This window comes from Coffea arabica, chromosome 8e, assembly GCF_036785885.1.
Source record: "Coffea arabica cultivar ET-39 chromosome 8e, Coffea Arabica ET-39 HiFi, whole genome shotgun sequence".
NCBI lineage: Eukaryota > Viridiplantae > Streptophyta > Magnoliopsida > Gentianales > Rubiaceae > Coffea > Coffea arabica.
In genome coordinates, this window is record NC_092324.1 from 52,584,072 (window position 1) to 52,601,197 (window position 17,126).

A 17,126-nucleotide genomic window follows, 5' to 3' on the forward strand; every position below is an offset into this window, starting at 1 on the left:
GAAAACGACGCAATTTTCCTTACTCTACATTTGGTATGCGATAATCAATCGGAATGAAAAGGTTTTTCCCACTTATGCATTTCATTCTCATATTATATGGATGTTTTGAGTTGGAGTCATTTCAACTTTTTCCTGGACACTCAATCCCTTCACCTTCATCTTGAAATGTCTAAAATTATTGGTGTCAAGTTTACTCTCATACATTTTTTCACTCCATTACCAACTACTAGGCTTTTTATTAATTTAATCAATAATTGACCATAATTTTTTTTACAAACTATTCCAGTTATTTTTAAATTTTTTTTTTGCTAATTTTAAGATATTTTTCTTTAAACTTATGTGCAAACGTATAGATATTTCATTTTTTTGCACTTGACATAGTGAAAAAAATAAAGGGAGAATATGAATGTCTAACTTCATGTGATTTAATTTTTAATAAGCTGGTAATTATATTGTTATTTAAAACAAAAAGTGAAAATTAATATTCATATTTCAAAAATAAATAAAATATAATAATCAAATTATTTTAATAAGTACATAAGTTATTCATAATATACAAAAAAAAAAGAGTCAAAGTTCCTTGTATAAAGTAACAAATAGTATTTTGCAAATAAACAAAATAAATGTATAAATATGTAATCCTCAATAATAGATTTCAGGATAATTAAGTCAAATTTACACATATTTTATTCCATTTTGTCATTTAAAAATTGATTATACTAAATATTAGAAATGAAAAGCGTATTTCATGCACTAAACCAAGTTAGTTCTTTTGCCAAGTTAAATACCAAAAAGCCCTTTGTGATTTGTTGAATATTGAACTTGACTGCTTATGGTTCATAAACTTACATTCTAACTTTCAATGGTTTTAACTAAATTGAAATGTAGACAAAAAACAACCTTTAAATTAACAATTGCACGTGAAACATCAAAATTGTCCTTTATAAAATAGTAGGATTAATTGTCAAAATGCTTTTGGTTTGTCGAATGTTCAACTTAACCTTTTATAATTCGAAAACCTACATATTAGCTCATCGTAATTTTAACTAAATTGAATTCGTCACATTAGCAATTGTTAAAGAATTCTCCTAACAATTGAAATTCATCACATTGGCATTCTCTTCATCCTCGTAGTTGTTAAAGGATTCATTGCAATTGTTATCACAAGGTGTTAAATTGCAAGTTTTTGAACTATATAGAGTTAAATATATAGTTATTAAAGAATTTATTGAAATTGTTTATTACGGTGGACTAGAATATAGGCCTGCGAAGTTGTTAAATGACTCATTGAGATTGTTTATGACGAAGGTTTGAAATATAAATTTTTGAACCACAGAGAGATAAGAATGTGTAGTTGTTAAAGGATTTATTGAAATTGTTTATCATTAGAGAGCTAGATATGTAGGTTTGTAAATTACTGGGGATTAACTAGAATATTCGACAAATCATAAAGATTTATTGGTATTTAATCCAATTATTTATTTATAAAGAGTAATCGTGACATTTTACATGCTCAATTTAGACGGTTTTTGTCCAAATTTCAATTTAATTAAAATCGAGAGAAAGTTATAGTATGGTATGCAAATTACAGGGAGCTAAGTTGAACTTTCAGTGAATTACATGGACTTTTTAGTATTTAACCCTTCTTTTGCCTCTGTTGTTTTATCAAACACGGAAAAGGCGGCGGCAGCAGCAGCTGCTGGGCTGAGGGGGGACTCTGGAAGCTTGCACTTTGCAGGGGGAGGATTGCTCAGGACCCCATCAGATCGCTCAGAAAACAAACTGAGACGCCTTAATTAAGCCCAATCTCCATTTTTTTTACTGCAATTTCACCTTAGGATTGGAAGAAAGAAAAAGAAAAGAAAAGAAAAAACATAACATGGAGACGCCATCTGAAGGCAGCAGCGAGGAGTCCATGACTGCCGTCAAGCAGGTCCGCAAGCAGCTAGAATCCCGTGTGGAGACCTTACACAACGCTCAGCTACACCTCATCGCCTCTCTCCAAACCCTAGTCCCCGACCTCGTCTCCTCTCTCGACCTCTCTCTCAAAGCTATCTCTTCCTTCAACTCCCGCCCCTTTTCTCCCCTTCCCAACCCCCTTCCCAACCCTAACGCTAACGCTAACAACCTCAACCTTCCCAAATTGCCCCCTCGCATTCCACCTCTCTCTCAGGCTCCCAACTCCGACTCCGACAAGTTTCTCATCGACGATGCCGGTGGGCCCCTCTCCCTCGTCAGGTCCATGGTCGCTGTTTGCTTGCTCGAGAGGGTGCCCTTTACCCCGATTGATTCCTCTACGGTTTTGAGGAAGCTCGAGAATGATCAGTCTGCCACGCCCGCTGAGCGGGCCGCACTCAGGGACCTCGGAGGCGAGTCCGGGGCCATTTTGGCTGTGGAGATGGCCTTGCGCTCCATGGTCGAGGAGAATGGGGGAGTTGTGGACCTGGAGGAGTTTGTGGTCAGTGGCAAGTCTAGGGTTATGGTGATGAATATTGATAGGACTCGCCTGTTGAAAGAGTTGCCGGAGAGTAAGCAGCAGAGCGATTCAAATTCCGACCAGAAAAGTCGAGGTCTTGAGGGTCCCAGGAATGGGGGTGATTTTGTCAGTAGTAGTGGTGGAGGTTTTGGAATGGGGAGGCCAATGCCGGATATGTGGATGGGAGGGCCGGGAATGCCACCCGTGTTTCCTCCCGGAGGAGGAGTGGGGCCGAGGGGTGGTGGTCCGAGAGGGATGGCTGGGATTATGGGGGTCCCTAGAGGTGTTGGCGTGCCGCCTCCTATGCAGAGACCTCCCATGGGGTCGAATGGACCTATGGGCGGCCCGGGTGCCATTGCTCTGAAGCCAAGGACCGAGGAGGATGATATGAAGGATCTTGAGGCTTTGTTGAATAAGAAGAGCTTTAGGGAAATGCAGAAGTCTAAAACCGGAGAGGAGCTTTTGGACCTCATTCACAGGCCCACTGCTAGGGAAACTGCTGTGGCTGCAAAGGTTAGTTTCTTTCTTAGATCGTGACAAGGCTTTAGTACTCCCTAATAGCTCTTAAGTAAGTTGCTTTCTTGACTTTTAAGCGTCCTTAATGAGTTATGTGATTGCCTTGATTTTGTTTCAGTTCAAAAGCAAAGGTGGTTCCCAAGTAAAGGAGTACTGCTCAGCGTTGACAAAGGAAGATTGCCGACGGCAATCTGGTTCTTATATTGCTTGTGAAAAGGTAACTCTTTTGAGTCTATTTCCTTGTATTCTTTTGTCATATTGCTCTAGTTGAGATGATTCTACTTAAGTTCCATATTGTTTGAAGGATTTCTAAAAGTAAAGGTACTTGATGTTTTAGGTTCATTTTCGGAGGATAATTGCTCCGCATACTGATGTTAACTTGGGTGACTGCTCTTTTCTTGATACTTGTCGTCACATGAAGGTGAATTCAATTTTTGCTTTATATCTTAATACCAACAATGGGATACCTGAAATGTCTGTCATGTTACTGATACTCACTATCCATGGCAGACTTGCAAATACGTGCATTATGAGCTTGACTCAACACCAGATATGTCACCAATGGGACCAGGGGCATTACCTCCTGCCAAATCATTGAAGCCTCAACGGGCTGACTATTGTTCAGAAGTAGAGCTTGGTGAAGCACAATGGATCAATTGTGACATACGCTCATTTAGAATGGATATTCTAGGTCAATTTGGAGTTATCATGGCTGATCCACCATGGGACATTCATATGGAATTGCCCTATGGGACAATGGCTGATGATGAAATGCGTACCCTCAATGTTCCTGCTCTGCAGACTGATGGTCTGATTTTTCTGTGGGTAACTGGACGTGCAATGGAGCTAGGGCGTGAGTGGTATGTCATATTTAGAAATGATTGTCCTTGCTTTCTTTAGGATATGAAAGTCATTGCCACTGGTGTAATGCCAAAAAAGTTTAGTGCCATCCTTATTTGTTGGTCAAAAAATGTGCTTACTAAAAAGTGAGAGAAATCACCTGAACTTGCCATATTGAGGTAGGGTTGAGTAATTGCTCTTGTAACTTTGGCTTCTCGAAATGAGAATCAGATTGTTGTATCATCCAATCTTTTCTCAATGATGATATTTTTCCAGTCGTGGTGCAATAGATTTGTCTTGAATGATCAAGATATCATTCAACATTTAAGTTTACTTTCTAAGATTTGTCTTTCATTTAGATGTTACTGTGTTGTGCATTTCAATTTGCCAACAAGGCAAAGATAGAACTACGTGCTTCAATGTAAATTGTCACTAGAAACTCAAGAATTTTATCATCATCTTGCAGTTTGGAACTCTGGGGGTACAAGCGTGTTGAGGAGATTATCTGGGTGAAGACGAATCAACTTCAGCGGATTATCAGAACAGGCCGGACAGGCCATTGGCTGAATCACAGTAAGGAGCACTGCCTTGTTGGGATAAAAGGCAATCCAGAAGTAAATCGAAACATTGACACTGATGTCATTGTTGCGGAGGTCCGAGAGACAAGTCGGAAGCCAGATGAGGTTAGTTGAGTTACACCTTTGATGGCAAGGGAGGGGAAAAATTGAAAAGATATGTATATCTGTGGGTGTGTGTGTGTGTGATCATATGTCCTGCTCTTCTGCAAATTGGTCCCTTTTTTCCAGTTTTAGTGGATACACTTGCAAAGGATGGGAGAAAAAAATTTTCTTATTCTTATTTTTGTTCTGTGTTGTGAGTCATAAATTTCTGAGGCTAATTGGTGCCTATCATATTATTTAGATGTATCCCATGCTGGAGAGGATAATGCCAAGGGCAAGAAAGCTGGAGTTATTTGCTCGAATGCATAATTGTCATGCAGGGTATGTGATCATGATTTCTAGAACATTTTTTGAGATTGTCAAACAGATACGCATCTGAGGTTTTTTTTTCGCTTAATATGCATCTAAGGGTATCTTCTTTTTTAGGAAACTAGTTAACAGGAATCATTAAGTTGCTTTAAAAGCTCTGCTGGTAACGCTTACATGTCTTCTTCAGGTGGATGGCACTGGGTAACCAGTTGAATGGTGTACGGCTTGTTGATGACGGCCTTCGAGCGAGGTTCAAGGCCGCTTACCCAGATGTGGAGGTGCAGCCCGCATCACCCCCAAGGGCATCATCATCTGCCATGGATGTGGACTTGAATGCTGCTCAGGTAAGGAATCCGTTTGCGGCAGGTGAATTGAAAACCTCAGGAACTCCATATGTGGAGGCCACTGCTCCTGGCCTTGCTCACGTGTCTCAAGAGAAGCCTACAAGTCCTGATGTGGGGTTGACCAGCTAATACCTTGAGTCGTGTGTAGTGTAACTTGGTAAACTATGGAATTGTTAAGTTATTAGTATCATATAGGTGAGGTCGTGCGGCAGTTAACCATTGAGGTGGTTAGTGGGCTTCATGCCAATTTCCCACTTTCAAGCCTAGGACCAGAAAACCGTCGCCTTCATGTAATACATAGTTTGGAGAAAAAGAATGAAGAGGTTTAACTTTCTAGATGTGATAGAAGGAAAAGAAATGTCAATGTTTATTTATAATTCCTCAGCCTGTGTGTGGCGTGAAATTGTTTGTCTCTGACTCCATGACTAGACCTCACCATTGCTATGAGAACGCCTTCAGTATAGCTTGACCTGATGCAGTGTCATCCAACTACTGCATTTCTGGCGGGGTCTGTAAATGTTTAATATTGGCTGTGCATTTCCTGCGGGGTTCCTTGTGAAATGCTGAGTTAGCAATGTGGTTTTCTTCGGAAGTTCTTTTGCGGTTGAATGCGAAAAGGAATTTGTGAGGAAATTACGTTATACCTGAGTTTAAAGAGATTAACAAAAAAAATGGGTGTATTTGTGAAAGTGAATGTTCGCTGGGGAAAATTTGACAAAATTAGTTCTTTTCATGCTCGATGGCGAGTGGCTGGTTTCAGCTGGCAACAAGTGTATTGTATGGACGCGTCACCCTTTAGTGAAGTTGGTGCTTCACTTACATTGGGAAGAGCAAAAGAGGAAGGAAAACAACGGCTTGAAATAACTCAAATTTGTTGCCTCTCCGATGTGCCAAGTACTAACTGCTGCTACGTTTTACTCCCTCCGTCCCACTTTGATAGTCCTGTTTTCCTTTTTCGTCTGTCTCAAATCGTAGTCCACTTTCCAATTGAAGAATGTAGTTATATTTTAATTTTTCTAAAATACCCTTATTCAATTTAAGTTATTGTTACTATAAACCTACTCCATTTAATGAGAGTTTATTCTTTTTTTTACCATCAATTCAAGTTCCCATAAAGTTGTGCTCTAATTAATGTGAGGGTATTTTAGAAAAAAAGCTACCTAAATTGATTGTTCCAACAAAATTAACTATTTTTTCTTAAACTGTGTGAAAAAAGAACCAGAACTATCAAAGTGGGACGGAGGGAGTATCTATTTTTCTTGATTTTTCAGAAACTGAATATGGAGGGGACCCACATCCAAATTAATCTCAGGATCTAACTCTCCACTTCAATTCCTCTGTAACAAAATGGCAATAATGGAGAACTTGATCGTGTGTGCAGTGATGATATGTTTCCGGGCAAGAAGAAAAGGTTGATATTCATATCATATACGAAATAGCAAGTAGGGTCAACAACAGCTTTACGCTTTTGTGAATACAATCTTTACTGTTTTATATCATGGCAAAGAATTACATATTACATGAAAGAACCATCATAGTTGGTCGGAGTATATCATCTTGTACAAATAATCCAGAATTAATTTTTTTTAAAAGAAATAAATGGAAAAAAAAAAATCAACTTCTTCCTCCACAGGTAAAAGAAGACAAACCCAAATCAATTTGCCTAATTCAAAACTATATATGCGAACAAATAAACTTCCGGAGATTTGGATGATTGTATCCTCTTTCAAACCATTAAAAATGTCTCTTGCTCAGATTCAGATCGTTCAAACGCGGCCGATCGCAATCACACTCACACACAGGAAGAGTAGAGTGGCAGCCGACATTGAGACGGGACGAACTCTGGTCAATGGTGCCGAAGAGGGGGCTGTTTCCTGCATTGGCATGGGACCGAAAACAGTAGGATAAGAAGGAGAAGGTGCAGTTGAAGCATCATCTGGTGGAAATACGTAAGATCCATTTCCAGGAACAGCAATTCGAATCTTTTGCGACTTTTCACAGTGCCCCGGTACGCCACTGGTGAAGTAAAACAAGCCGGGGGACGTAATATTGAAGAGCGAATTGCCATCGTTCATTGTCAAGATTGGATCTTTAAGGTTGCAGCTCTTATAGGATTGAGCTGTTACTTGTATTACGGAATCTTGACTTGGAGGGTAAAGGAACACTGCAAAAGAGTTGGGAGCTGAATCATTAGATTGCTGATATGAACACTGCAAAAGAGAGTGTGGAGAGCAATGCAAAACTGGGGAAAAAATTCAGTGGAACGAGGGAGTTGCAAAGAATTAACTCACAGAGGGAATCTCCAATGGTGAAGTTGTGGTTGCTGGACCATATGTGGTAGACATCTGGATTTGCGGAAGAGGGTACGTTCCAAGCATCCAAATCTCCGACTTTGTATTGGTAGCAGCAGACTGTGGCGGTTTGGATCAAAAGATACAACTGAAGAGCATGCAAAAACTGGCATCTTGAAATTCTAAGACTTGCCATATGGTGGCGTCGCTGCTCTCTGCACACTGCACTCTGCACTTGCCTTTCCTCCGTCAAATCTGGAGAGGGACACAACTTGGGAGTCCGGGAACTGAACTTTTTTATTGGCCAAAGAGAATCGGAGTATTCACTAATTGATTGCTCAATTGTTGATTGGTGGGGTAAAGACTTAAGAGACACGTGCCAGCTGGATTTACGACAATGTCCTCGGTTTTTTTTTTTTTTTGGGTATGCAGTCAAAGGTTTGATGTTTTAACCACCGGCACCCATGATTCTTTTGCGAGTTCTTTGACTGAGGATGTTTTTTTTTGTACTAGTGCTCGGCCTTTATTCTGGCTTCGCTCTTTCTTTCTTTCTTTCCTTTTTTTTTGGGGGGGAGGGGGGGGGGGTTCAATAATAGGTACACTTATGATTTGGGGGCAGGAAGGAACAGAACAGTCAATAAAGATATGTTTATTGGTATTTCTTCTTGTTATGGTAAATCAGTGCAAACATTTTGGATCTACTGGTTTTGCATGCTGCAAGACGAGGTAGGACAACCCAGCAGAGAGAGAGAGAGAGAGAGAGGAGAGAATGGTAAGGACTTGGGGGAATTTTACATTATTGGAGAAAACCATAGCACATGGTACAGTTTGGACAAGCACCACATGATGCAGCTCATCATTGGGAAGAACTGGTTACAGGCCTATGCCTGTTTCCGAAACGTCTGGGCAAGAATTATGTAGTAACTGGCTACTGAAAGTGATCGAGGGTCTTTCCATAACAGTCCCACCCAATCTACCGACACTACGTAAGTTCTGTCTGTCACTCAGCCCCCATGGCAACAATTATTCATACGCGCCAAATTAATCACTTTGCAGAATTTGATCCTAATCTGTTGAATGTAGTGAGTAGAATTTGCTCCTCATATGTGTTCTCCAACAGAGCAATTACCCTATATATCCGTTACACAAGCAGGAAATCGGTAGGCAACAATTTTTTCAATAACTCGTGAATTGGGGGCGCTCCCTTTCACATTCTTTCTTTCTTTCCTTTTCGTCTTTGGCAATCAAAACCACATTTTGTAATACAGATACGTTCGCACATTCGCAATCTAACTCATGAAACAAATTCGTCCACATGACGAAGGAAAGAAGAAAGGGGGCGGTGGTAGATGATACTCCAATGAGAAAGAAAGACAAACACGAAGAGGATTTCATTTATTTATTTTTGCCCAACCCTTACATCTTACATTTGAGAGACGGTACGGTACGGTAATTCAACAGCAGCATTTTTTAAAAAAAAAAATTTTTTACTCGCTCCAATACTTTTCATCCCCATTTTCACCACCCTCGCCTTCTTCTGAAGACTTGTCCGCCTCCTCCACACCCGTGGACCAAAACCTCTGCACGTCCTCTACAGCTGCATTCCTGAACAACCCTACATCCACTGCCCCAGACACCATGTGATACCCTCGTGATTTTAAATCCAACCCACTATCGTGCGGCATGGCAAAGCCAGCCAAGTAGGCCCCTCCTTCCTCAGGCGGCTTCGACTCCGCCAGCACCGCCTTCTCAGCTGCCCTCATCACCTCCTTCACCTTCTTATGACCCGGGTCCCACAAGTACCCCAGACTCGCACTTAAATCCAACGGCCCCATTTGGATACAGTCCACCCCATCAACGGCCGCGATCTCCTTAATCCTCTTCACTCCCTCCCCACACTCCACCTGGCACATGATCAACAGCTCCTCCTCGTAGTTGCTTAAATACCCCTCGTCAATCCCGTAGCCCGAGGCCCGAACTACTGTGTGCGCCGATCCCCGGACCCCACTGGGCGGGAAGCGGCAGTAAGACACGGCCTTTTGGGCCGCCTTCGGCCCGTCTATCATCGGGAACATGATTCCTTGCGGGCCCAGATCCAAGGCCTTCTTGGCCCAGGTGGCGGAGGATTCCGGGATCCTGAGGATGGCGGCAGTGTTGGTGGCGGCAAGGGCGTGGAGGCAAGGGAGGGCGTCGGAGATGCCGCCGGGGCCGTGTTCCATGTCGACGACTGCGAAGTCGTAACCGGACAGGCCGGCGATCTCGGCGAGGGTTGGGGAGAAGCTGAGGAGGAATATGCCGTAAAGCGTCTCGCCATTTCTGAGGCGGGATTTGAGTGTTTCTGGGACGGAGGCGGCGGCGGCGGCGGAGGACGAAGAACTTTTAATGCGTATGGGAGTGGTGGGGCCGGAGCATTTGAGGTTTAGGGAGAGATGGGTAATTGGAGGAGAAGGAAAGAAGGGCAAGGGTGGCTGAATTGAATGAGGTCTTGGGGAGAGAGTGGGATAAAGGGCTGTTTTTCTGAGAGTTGAGAGGGAAGAAGAAGAATTGTTTGCCACAGTGGCCATGGCCGAACTAACTTCGACTTGGGTATGGTTGTGGCCTGTGGGGGATGGCCAAGACTCTCTTTGCGCCTTGTATTGTTTTCGCGCACAAAATGAGAAAAACGAACCGTTAGGGCTTTCTTTAATTATTTTTCGACTGGAACCTTTGCATATTCCGGATGCAAGGGCAAGTGTTTGCCTTAAAAAGTGTACATTTCTTTCCCGCTACCATCATCCTCCATTCACCTTTGCATATTCCGGATGCAAGGGCAAGTGTTTGCCTTAAAAAGTGTACATTTCTTTCCCGCTACCATCATCCTCCATTCACCTTTATTATAGCTAATTCACTAAAAGAACCACCTATGATCATAATTAATTTGATTATAGGAGGATAGACTTGTAGGTTTAATCAGCTGCTTGATTACATATCTCCCGAGTCGGAAACAGAAATAGAACCAAAAGGGATTACTAGGCATGACGATGATTGTTTCCTTCCATGGTAGTAAGAGGCTGAAACCTGAATGCAGCAGCTTTAGCCTATAATAAGTAGACATCCCAATCTCAAGTCAAGCAGAGTCAGTCAATTCTGAATAACGTAAAAACGCAGATCTCAACATACAAAGCAATCTTCCGTCCATCCAGGACCATCTAAGATAAGTGTGTCATTGCATGCCAAAAGAATTTCACTCAGTAGCGTATACAAATAATTGGACACATACGCATTGAAATTCTATTCCCACTTTCGACTTAAAAATTTTTGAATTCCTTTCTTCCTTCCTAACCTTGTGATGAATTCAGAAGGTAGTAAAACGTCCAAATCCATCTTAAAGTTAAACCTAAACTCAAAGCTGGCAACGCTGACAATTCTTAGGCGAACAACTGCAGGACAGCAACAACGCTGGGTTGGCACTGTGCTCGAATCCTGAAGTAGTTGTCTCCTAGCGAAAAAAAGTGAAAGCTGTAGGTTTGTGTCCTCGGAAAAAATTGAAAGTTCTAGGTTTGTGTCCTAGAGTTTCAAAGCAGCCTGGGCCATTGCCAGAGCGCCCTCGTAACTTTGATTTCCACCAATAAAACCACTCATATGCACGAATACACACCCAGGAATGCCAGTCAACTTAGACAGTTCATCATCTCTGAGGCCGCGCCATTGAGCTGGAAGGGCCTTCCGGCTCTCAAATCTATCAGGAGATACTGCCACTGCCTGCACTCGCCAACTTTTACTTCTGTCATCCTACAAAAGCAAAGAAAACAATAATTTTAAACCAACCAAGAACTCGAGGAAAATCCATGTCAAGAGGTTAAAAAATTCAGATGAAAGTGATAACAAAACAAGATGCACATAGGTACCTGGTAAAGGACGTATTTAATAGGAGGATCAATCTTCATCTCCGCCTCAAGCTCAAACAAATGAAGCTTCCACTATGGGACAACACAATGCCAAATAAAAATTTCTCAGCTTGGAGCCCATATGCCATGGGTTATGTGGACAAATAACAAACTGATACTATGATAAGGTTCTAACACCCATAAATATATGAGGTATGTTTTGATAAAGTACCATGCGCAGTATCTCCCAGCAAAGAAATGGGTGTGTCATAGAATTTGTAATACTGGTGATACTATGAAAAACTTATAAAAAAAAAAAGACAAAAAAATCTAACAGATAGAATTTGTAATACTAATGATACTATTAAAACGTGTTTCAAAAAAAAAAAGACGAAAAAGAATCTAACAAAAAGATGCCAAATCATCACGGTTCAATACAAGAATTTGAAAGTTTTCCCACCTTCAAATCAAATGTGACTTGCATGGCGCATACATATAATGTGATGGTAGCTTCACAAAATGTAACCAGAAAACAGGTATACATATTATTCGTTTCATAAAGACGGAAAACATGCATAACTGACACTAGGCAACAACAACCTATCTTGTCTCTCTTTAACTGTTAGTGACCATTCTCAACTGTAGAACAAAAGATATGCGCTATCCAGTACAAGTCTTCCAAGAAATAACTGATTGCAAGTAAGTGCAGAGTAATAATGACAACAATCTAAATCAAGCACTTATGAGCTACAGAGTAATGAAAGATTGTAGATTTAAGGGAAAAAGCATTAAAAAGCTGCACTATCTTGCACAAAGTTTTCAAATTACTTACAGGGCAAAATCTCTTCAAGACCATGATTTCTCCACTTGGATCAATATCTTGTCTTTCTGCAAGAGACTCAATGACAATTGCCCGAGCAGGTAACCATGATCTTACATGAAACCGTACACTCTGTGAATAAAAGGAAAGATTTGTTACCAGTTTAAACAAACAACTTCAGTGCAACTAGTCAACTATTGGGCTATAAATCCTTCTATCCTTGTCAGATCAAAACAAGACTAATTAACCTTCAAAATAAATGTGACAGGAGCCCTACTCCCCAAAATCTTTAGCAAGATTTAAAGTGCAAAAACTTAATCTTCCAAAAAATAGATAAAAAAACAAATAAGGAAGCCTTACATCCAAAAACTCACTCCCAGCCAGAATCATCGCACGTTCAAAGGCTTCATTCTCTCTCTCAGATGACTGGTCAGGATCGGTCCAGTCCAAATTTAACCTTCCTACCCGAGAAGACAAGTGAGTATTGTTTACATACTTCGGGGGCTGGTCTGTGTCGTATTGGTTAATTCCATTGTCTATCGCATCAATTGCCTGTGAAAGTTGAACAAAAATGTCAACACAATTGATCCAAGGAGAAAAATCTCCTACTTGTGCAAACTGTCCCAAATGCCATTACAGACGGATGACATTTCATCACTTCATACATTTATCCGCCCCCACCCCATTTCCATGAGAAACATATTTTTTCCAGGAGTACAATTGTAGCTAGGTAAAAAGTGTTGTAGAATCTACAGCAAGTCTTCATTTCCTTCCCACCTTTTACAAATTAATAGCCAGTCAATTATCCTTCATACTACTTTAAGAGATATAGATAATTAAACACAGGAACTAAATGTTTAAGCATTGCATTGACTAATTAATATTGTCCTCACACTTCGTTCAGCACAAAGATTTCTTCTTAAATAAAAGAATCCTTTCGAGCAAGGTATCTTTTTCCCATAATATGATCTCGAATTATGGCTCAAAGAAGTTTGTTACTTTACCATCCAGTTCTACATTCAGAATTCTTTGAGGTGCCATGATCACAAAGAGAACAATTATATCGTCAAATAACCGGGGAAGGGGGTTTAGACAGAGCACTTTGTCAGTACCTCCATGAAGCTCTTATAAACTGCTAAAAACAACCTTTGCACATCAGGATGTTGTTCCGCAACTCCAAGCTCTTTTGCGATAATCTCCTTTCCAAAGTGCTAATCAAATGCAATGCATCGTTACTTAATACTCTTAACGGATGTCACAGAGGATTCAAAAGATAGATCATGGCAACTAAAATCTATCAACTGATAGAGAAAGTCTATTCAACTGCCAAATGAGACATAGAAGCATACGTCGTCAGACATAATTAAGTAAATATATATTTTCTACCTTGTAGACGAGACCAGCACTACTGAGCTTTGTATTAAAGCCATGCCCAAAAACCTCCTCAAAACCTTTTTGGTGATGATCATACCGATCGCGACTTGGATCGTAAATCCCACCAACATCAAGAACAGCATCAAGCTTTTCCAAAACCTTCAATTCAAGCATTTCATCAAACACATTAACTACACGTCAGATGCACAAACCTATACCCACCGAAAACTGCGGCGCCAGTAGAACCTGCACGAAGTGTGAAAGAGATAACAATAATGACCTGAGGATCACGAGAACGGACGATTTGGGCATCGGAGAATTTTCTGGTAAGGCGAATCATGAAGCAGCCGAGAGCTTCGTCACAGTGGAAGCTACCATTGTGAGTTCCCACTCGCTTTGTTGTTGTGAGGTTGCCGGAAGCTGTGGGTGAAGAAGAAGCGGTGCTGAAGGTGGCTGCCATGAGAGGGAAGATGAAGTTGTTGTGTTGCGTGTGAAAGTTGAAGTTGAAAAGCGGCTTCTTGCTGAGAAGAACTCTTTGAACTGCTGCGGCCAACATGCCTGTCGCTATTTCTAACCGCCCAAATCCAAACAGCTCCGGATCCTTTTTATAATAATAAATAATAATATTTTATTAGAGTATTATTATTTAATTTAAACCAATGTCTCGTATGTATGATTGTATGGTCACTTTACTTGTAATAACCTCCAATAATCCTCGAAAATTTCCTCCCCTCCCCACTTCTGCAAATGAAAATACTCATATCATTTTTCCCAATAGAATACATAATTGCTAATTATATCTTTCTTATAAATTTCTCTTTTAGTTTATCCACACATACGATGAATTATTTTCCTTCAAATCAGAATTCACGTCAAGATAACTATCTATAAATATTTTTTACTTTTAACTATTTGAACATCTGTTTTTTGCATAATTATCTCTAAACATTATAGCTATCATTATGGAATTATTTTATAAAAAATTTAAAACATTAAAAATTGATTTAATATTGAAAAATTTATACTATAAAACATATGATCATAAATACTATTTATTTATTTTTATTGCACACGTGTCGAGTCTGTGTTTAGCACCAGAAAAAAATAAAATGGGTACCCGTACATGGTGGTAAAGATAGCATTTGCCAAGACTCCGTTATAAGGAACAAAATGGTAATTTTATATAGATGGAGAGCAAGGCTGGATAAAAGCCCAAAGCGAAGATTTTTTTTTTTTTTTTTTTGGGAGCAGTCTCGAGGCCCTTTGCTTTTTCCCCTTGCGGATTAGATGGGTTCGTCTTCATCACCCATCGCTTCAGCATCCAATTTTTCGTCAATCCCATTTCCAAACCCCAGAATCAGAATTCACGTCTCCTACCACTACAATCAGAAATTTCAAGTCACTAATAAAAAGTTGTTCTCAAACGCGGCAGCGGTGTTAGTTGCAGCACCAACAAGACCAAGAAGACTAACAAGGTTACAAGTAAATCTCGTTAAATGCAGCAGCAGCAGCAACGGGAATCAGAATGAAACGGGTAGCAGTCTCGAGGATATACTATCAGGTATGGTGGATGAGAGAGTAGAACAACTGTTCAACAAAGAGGAGAACCGGGTTTTGCTGGATGGGTTGGAGAAAGCAACCCACAGAGTTGAAATGGCCAAGAAACAGCTGGCTGAGATTCAAAGACAAGAACTCGAGGCTAAGCTCCTGAGGGATTATGTTAACAAGCTCCAATCCACTACTTCCCAGGTTTTTTTTCTTTTTTCTTTAACGTTTTCTCTCTCCTCCCCAATTCCTAATACAATTTCTGCATTATTTTGATTTCCGACCTTATTGGAAGCTCTGCTCGTAAACGCTATCGAATTGCTCTGTGGATGTTGTGCATGCTCATTATATCACCTGTACCTCTTGTCAATGGTGAAGACCTTTGTCTTATTGCTTGACCTTTGTCTTATTGCTTTGTAACTTGAACAGCTATTCATACTCTCACACAAGGTATGCACCACCAAAAACAGTAGTGCTTTTGTTAATACTAGTAGTCTGCTATTTTTGTTATAGGAGGAGAAGCATAGATGGGTGTAGCATGGGACGTGCAAAGTGAGGGTTCTTTAAGAGCTTATTTGTGATCTAAATAGTCTAATCGCTGCATAGCTAGCTAGTTGTAGCATTATATTTCTATCTAATTTACTTGACAAGGCTAGCATAGGAGATATTTTGTCAACCAAAGCATCATTTTCTTGACAATCCTGTGCCTTCGCAGCCCTCCCATGCCAATGTTTGAGCCTTGCTTTAGCTCCAATTCCATATAACGCTCTACTTCGATTTGCATGCTGAAATGTGCTTGAGATGTGATTTTTAGCTCGATATACTGAGTGCAAATGAGTTGAAGATTGCAGAATGTCAAAAAGAGATTTTAGATGCAAAAGCAATGGTTGAAGAGGCAGAGCGTGCTTTAATTGGTGGTAGTGGCGGGGAGGAAGATTCTTTCACTGCAGTGAAAATTCAATCAGTTGACAGAAATGAAGAGAGACTAGAATCTGTAAAAGCGGCTTCAATATCTGCCATAGTTGGCACCTTGGCAGGGCTGCCCTTATCCTTAACTCGAATAACTGCCATCTCTGACCTAATACTCCCTCTAGGAATTACCTGTGTTAGCTGTGCTTTATTTGGAGTAACCTTCCGGTATGCAGTAAGAAGAAATTTGGACGATATTCATCTCAAGTCAGGAACATCTGCGGCTTTTGGCGTTGTCAAAGGTATTACTGTTCAAAAATGGATGATAAGTGCTAATGTTTTGATAATTATGAGTGTGATATTTATGGCGTATTCCTCTGGTAATGTAGGCCTTGCAACATTGGGTGCCGAACCAGGTCTGGAGTTGGACACTGACAGCCTTTTGTCAACCGCCCTTGATGGTGCAGTTTATGTATCTGAAAATCTCTTGATTTTCTTTTTGGCCGGTATTGGTTTGGATTTCTGCATGAAAGTGGGGTTTCTAAGCCAATTTCCTATCGATACATCTATTTCCAACACCAATACATGAACAGGCCTCTCATATGATGGAAAATTTCTTTGGTTGCGGCGAACTTGCAAACCTGTATTGTTTGGACAGCCATTTTTCAAAGAAAAATTGCTACGTTTTCCGTGAACACATTTTTCAGTTACCTTTTTACTTCACATATATCAAACAGTAATTTTTCTACAAAAATTCTAGAAAAATGCAATCCAAACACAAGATGAACCAACAATATTGCTGCTTGGAAAAATCATGGATCAGTCGCTCTTGTTGTCAATCACACAAGCCCGTGCCAAGCTACGAAAGACTGAGGGCTGAAAAGCCAGGCTGCTGCCGCCAACCACTTGTTCCTTCAACTAGTGCAATTTATGCTTAAACCCTCGATAGTACCTGCTACAGAGCGGATGAGCTGCACACAAACTTGATACAATTCAACTGCAGTGGCCTTTCTCTGAAGCTTCGCCTAAATTAAGCAACTGTTATGGAATCTTTACCGTAAAATGAAAGGCTGAAGAACCATTTGCAGTTTTTCTGTATTTCATTGTTCATGGTGCAGCACAAAGTCTATTGTGTGTATATATAAACGTCCATGTA

General features: G+C 40.5%; 5 protein-coding genes across 5 annotated transcripts; 2 read left to right on the forward strand and 3 right to left on the reverse strand.

Moving 5' to 3' along the window:
• The first annotated feature begins 1,667 nt into the window (after positions 1 to 1,667).
• LOC113703949 (N(6)-adenosine-methyltransferase MT-A70-like) lies at positions 1,668 to 5,549 on the forward strand. The gene is made up of 7 exons (XM_027225490.2): positions 1,668 to 2,989; positions 3,111 to 3,209; positions 3,330 to 3,413; positions 3,503 to 3,852; positions 4,299 to 4,515; positions 4,754 to 4,833; positions 5,009 to 5,549. The coding sequence occupies exons 1-7, from the start codon at positions 1,880 to 1,882 to the stop codon at positions 5,292 to 5,294; spliced, it is 2,226 nt and encodes a 741-aa protein (XP_027081291.1). The 5' UTR covers positions 1,668 to 1,879; the 3' UTR covers positions 5,295 to 5,549.
• A 1,082-nt stretch (positions 5,550 to 6,631) lies between these two features.
• Positions 6,632 to 7,790, reverse strand: LOC113702739 (early nodulin-like protein 8). The gene is made up of 2 exons (XM_027223866.2): positions 7,457 to 7,790; positions 6,632 to 7,329 (listed from the first exon to the last, which is right to left on the reverse strand). Exons 1-2 carry the CDS (start codon positions 7,650 to 7,652, stop codon positions 6,932 to 6,934), a joined length of 594 nt encoding a protein of 197 aa, XP_027079667.1. The 5' UTR covers positions 7,653 to 7,790; the 3' UTR covers positions 6,632 to 6,931.
• A 1,042-nt stretch (positions 7,791 to 8,832) lies between these two features.
• Positions 8,833 to 10,299, reverse strand: LOC113703666 (uncharacterized). The gene has a single exon (XM_027225105.2). It carries the CDS (start codon positions 10,018 to 10,020, stop codon positions 8,944 to 8,946), a length of 1,077 nt encoding a protein of 358 aa, XP_027080906.1. The 5' UTR covers positions 10,021 to 10,299; the 3' UTR covers positions 8,833 to 8,943.
• A 258-nt stretch (positions 10,300 to 10,557) lies between these two features.
• LOC113703665 (uncharacterized) lies at positions 10,558 to 14,106 on the reverse strand. The gene is made up of 7 exons (XM_027225104.2): positions 13,797 to 14,106; positions 13,529 to 13,675; positions 13,255 to 13,353; positions 12,503 to 12,694; positions 12,155 to 12,274; positions 11,344 to 11,415; positions 10,558 to 11,227 (listed from the first exon to the last, which is right to left on the reverse strand). The coding sequence occupies exons 1-7, from the start codon at positions 14,070 to 14,072 to the stop codon at positions 11,003 to 11,005; spliced, it is 1,131 nt and encodes a 376-aa protein (XP_027080905.2). The 5' UTR covers positions 14,073 to 14,106; the 3' UTR covers positions 10,558 to 11,002.
• A 627-nt stretch (positions 14,107 to 14,733) lies between these two features.
• Positions 14,734 to 16,665, forward strand: LOC113703043 (uncharacterized). Its single transcript, XM_027224258.2, has 3 exons — positions 14,734 to 15,265; positions 15,906 to 16,272; positions 16,360 to 16,665. The coding sequence occupies exons 1-3, from the start codon at positions 14,804 to 14,806 to the stop codon at positions 16,557 to 16,559; spliced, it is 1,029 nt and encodes a 342-aa protein (XP_027080059.2). The 5' UTR covers positions 14,734 to 14,803; the 3' UTR covers positions 16,560 to 16,665.
• Positions 16,666 to 17,126: the final 461 nt, after the last annotated feature.

What these genes read in the sequence shown, in the direction of transcription:
- LOC113703949 (XM_027225490.2), top strand. Translation starts at nt 1,880, where the DNA reads ATGGAGACGCCATCTGAAGGCAGCAGCGAGGAGTCCATGACTGCCGTC. An exon ending in AAACTGCTGTGGCTGCAAAG is followed by an intron (nt 2,990 to 3,110) that starts GTTAGTTTCTTT and finishes ATTTTGTTTCAG; the next exon opens with TTCAAAAGCAAAGGTGGTTC. An exon ending in ATACTTGTCGTCACATGAAG is followed by an intron (nt 3,414 to 3,502) that starts GTGAATTCAATT and finishes TATCCATGGCAG; the next exon opens with ACTTGCAAATACGTGCATTA.
- LOC113702739 (XM_027223866.2), bottom strand. Translation starts at nt 7,652, where the DNA reads ATGGCAAGTCTTAGAATTTCAAGATGCCAGTTTTTGCATGCTCTTCAG. An exon ending in CACCATTGGAGATTCCCTCT is followed by an intron (nt 7,330 to 7,456) that starts GTGAGTTAATTC and finishes ACTCTTTTGCAG; the next exon opens with TGTTCCTTTACCCTCCAAGT.
- LOC113703666 (XM_027225105.2), bottom strand. Translation starts at nt 10,020, where the DNA reads ATGGCCACTGTGGCAAACAATTCTTCTTCTTCCCTCTCAACTCTCAGA.
- LOC113703665 (XM_027225104.2), bottom strand. Translation starts at nt 14,072, where the DNA reads ATGTTGGCCGCAGCAGTTCAAAGAGTTCTTCTCAGCAAGAAGCCGCTT. An exon ending in GTGCTGGTCTCGTCTACAAG is followed by an intron (nt 13,354 to 13,528) that starts GTAGAAAATATA and finishes GCATTTGATTAG; the next exon opens with CACTTTGGAAAGGAGATTAT. An exon ending in TTTATAAGAGCTTCATGGAG is followed by an intron (nt 12,695 to 13,254) that starts GTACTGACAAAG and finishes CAACTTTCACAG; the next exon opens with GCAATTGATGCGATAGACAA.
- LOC113703043 (XM_027224258.2), top strand. Translation starts at nt 14,804, where the DNA reads ATGGGTTCGTCTTCATCACCCATCGCTTCAGCATCCAATTTTTCGTCA. An exon ending in TCCAATCCACTACTTCCCAG is followed by an intron (nt 15,266 to 15,905) that starts GTTTTTTTTCTT and finishes AATGAGTTGAAG; the next exon opens with ATTGCAGAATGTCAAAAAGA. An exon ending in GGCTTTTGGCGTTGTCAAAG is followed by an intron (nt 16,273 to 16,359) that starts GTATTACTGTTC and finishes CTGGTAATGTAG; the next exon opens with GCCTTGCAACATTGGGTGCC.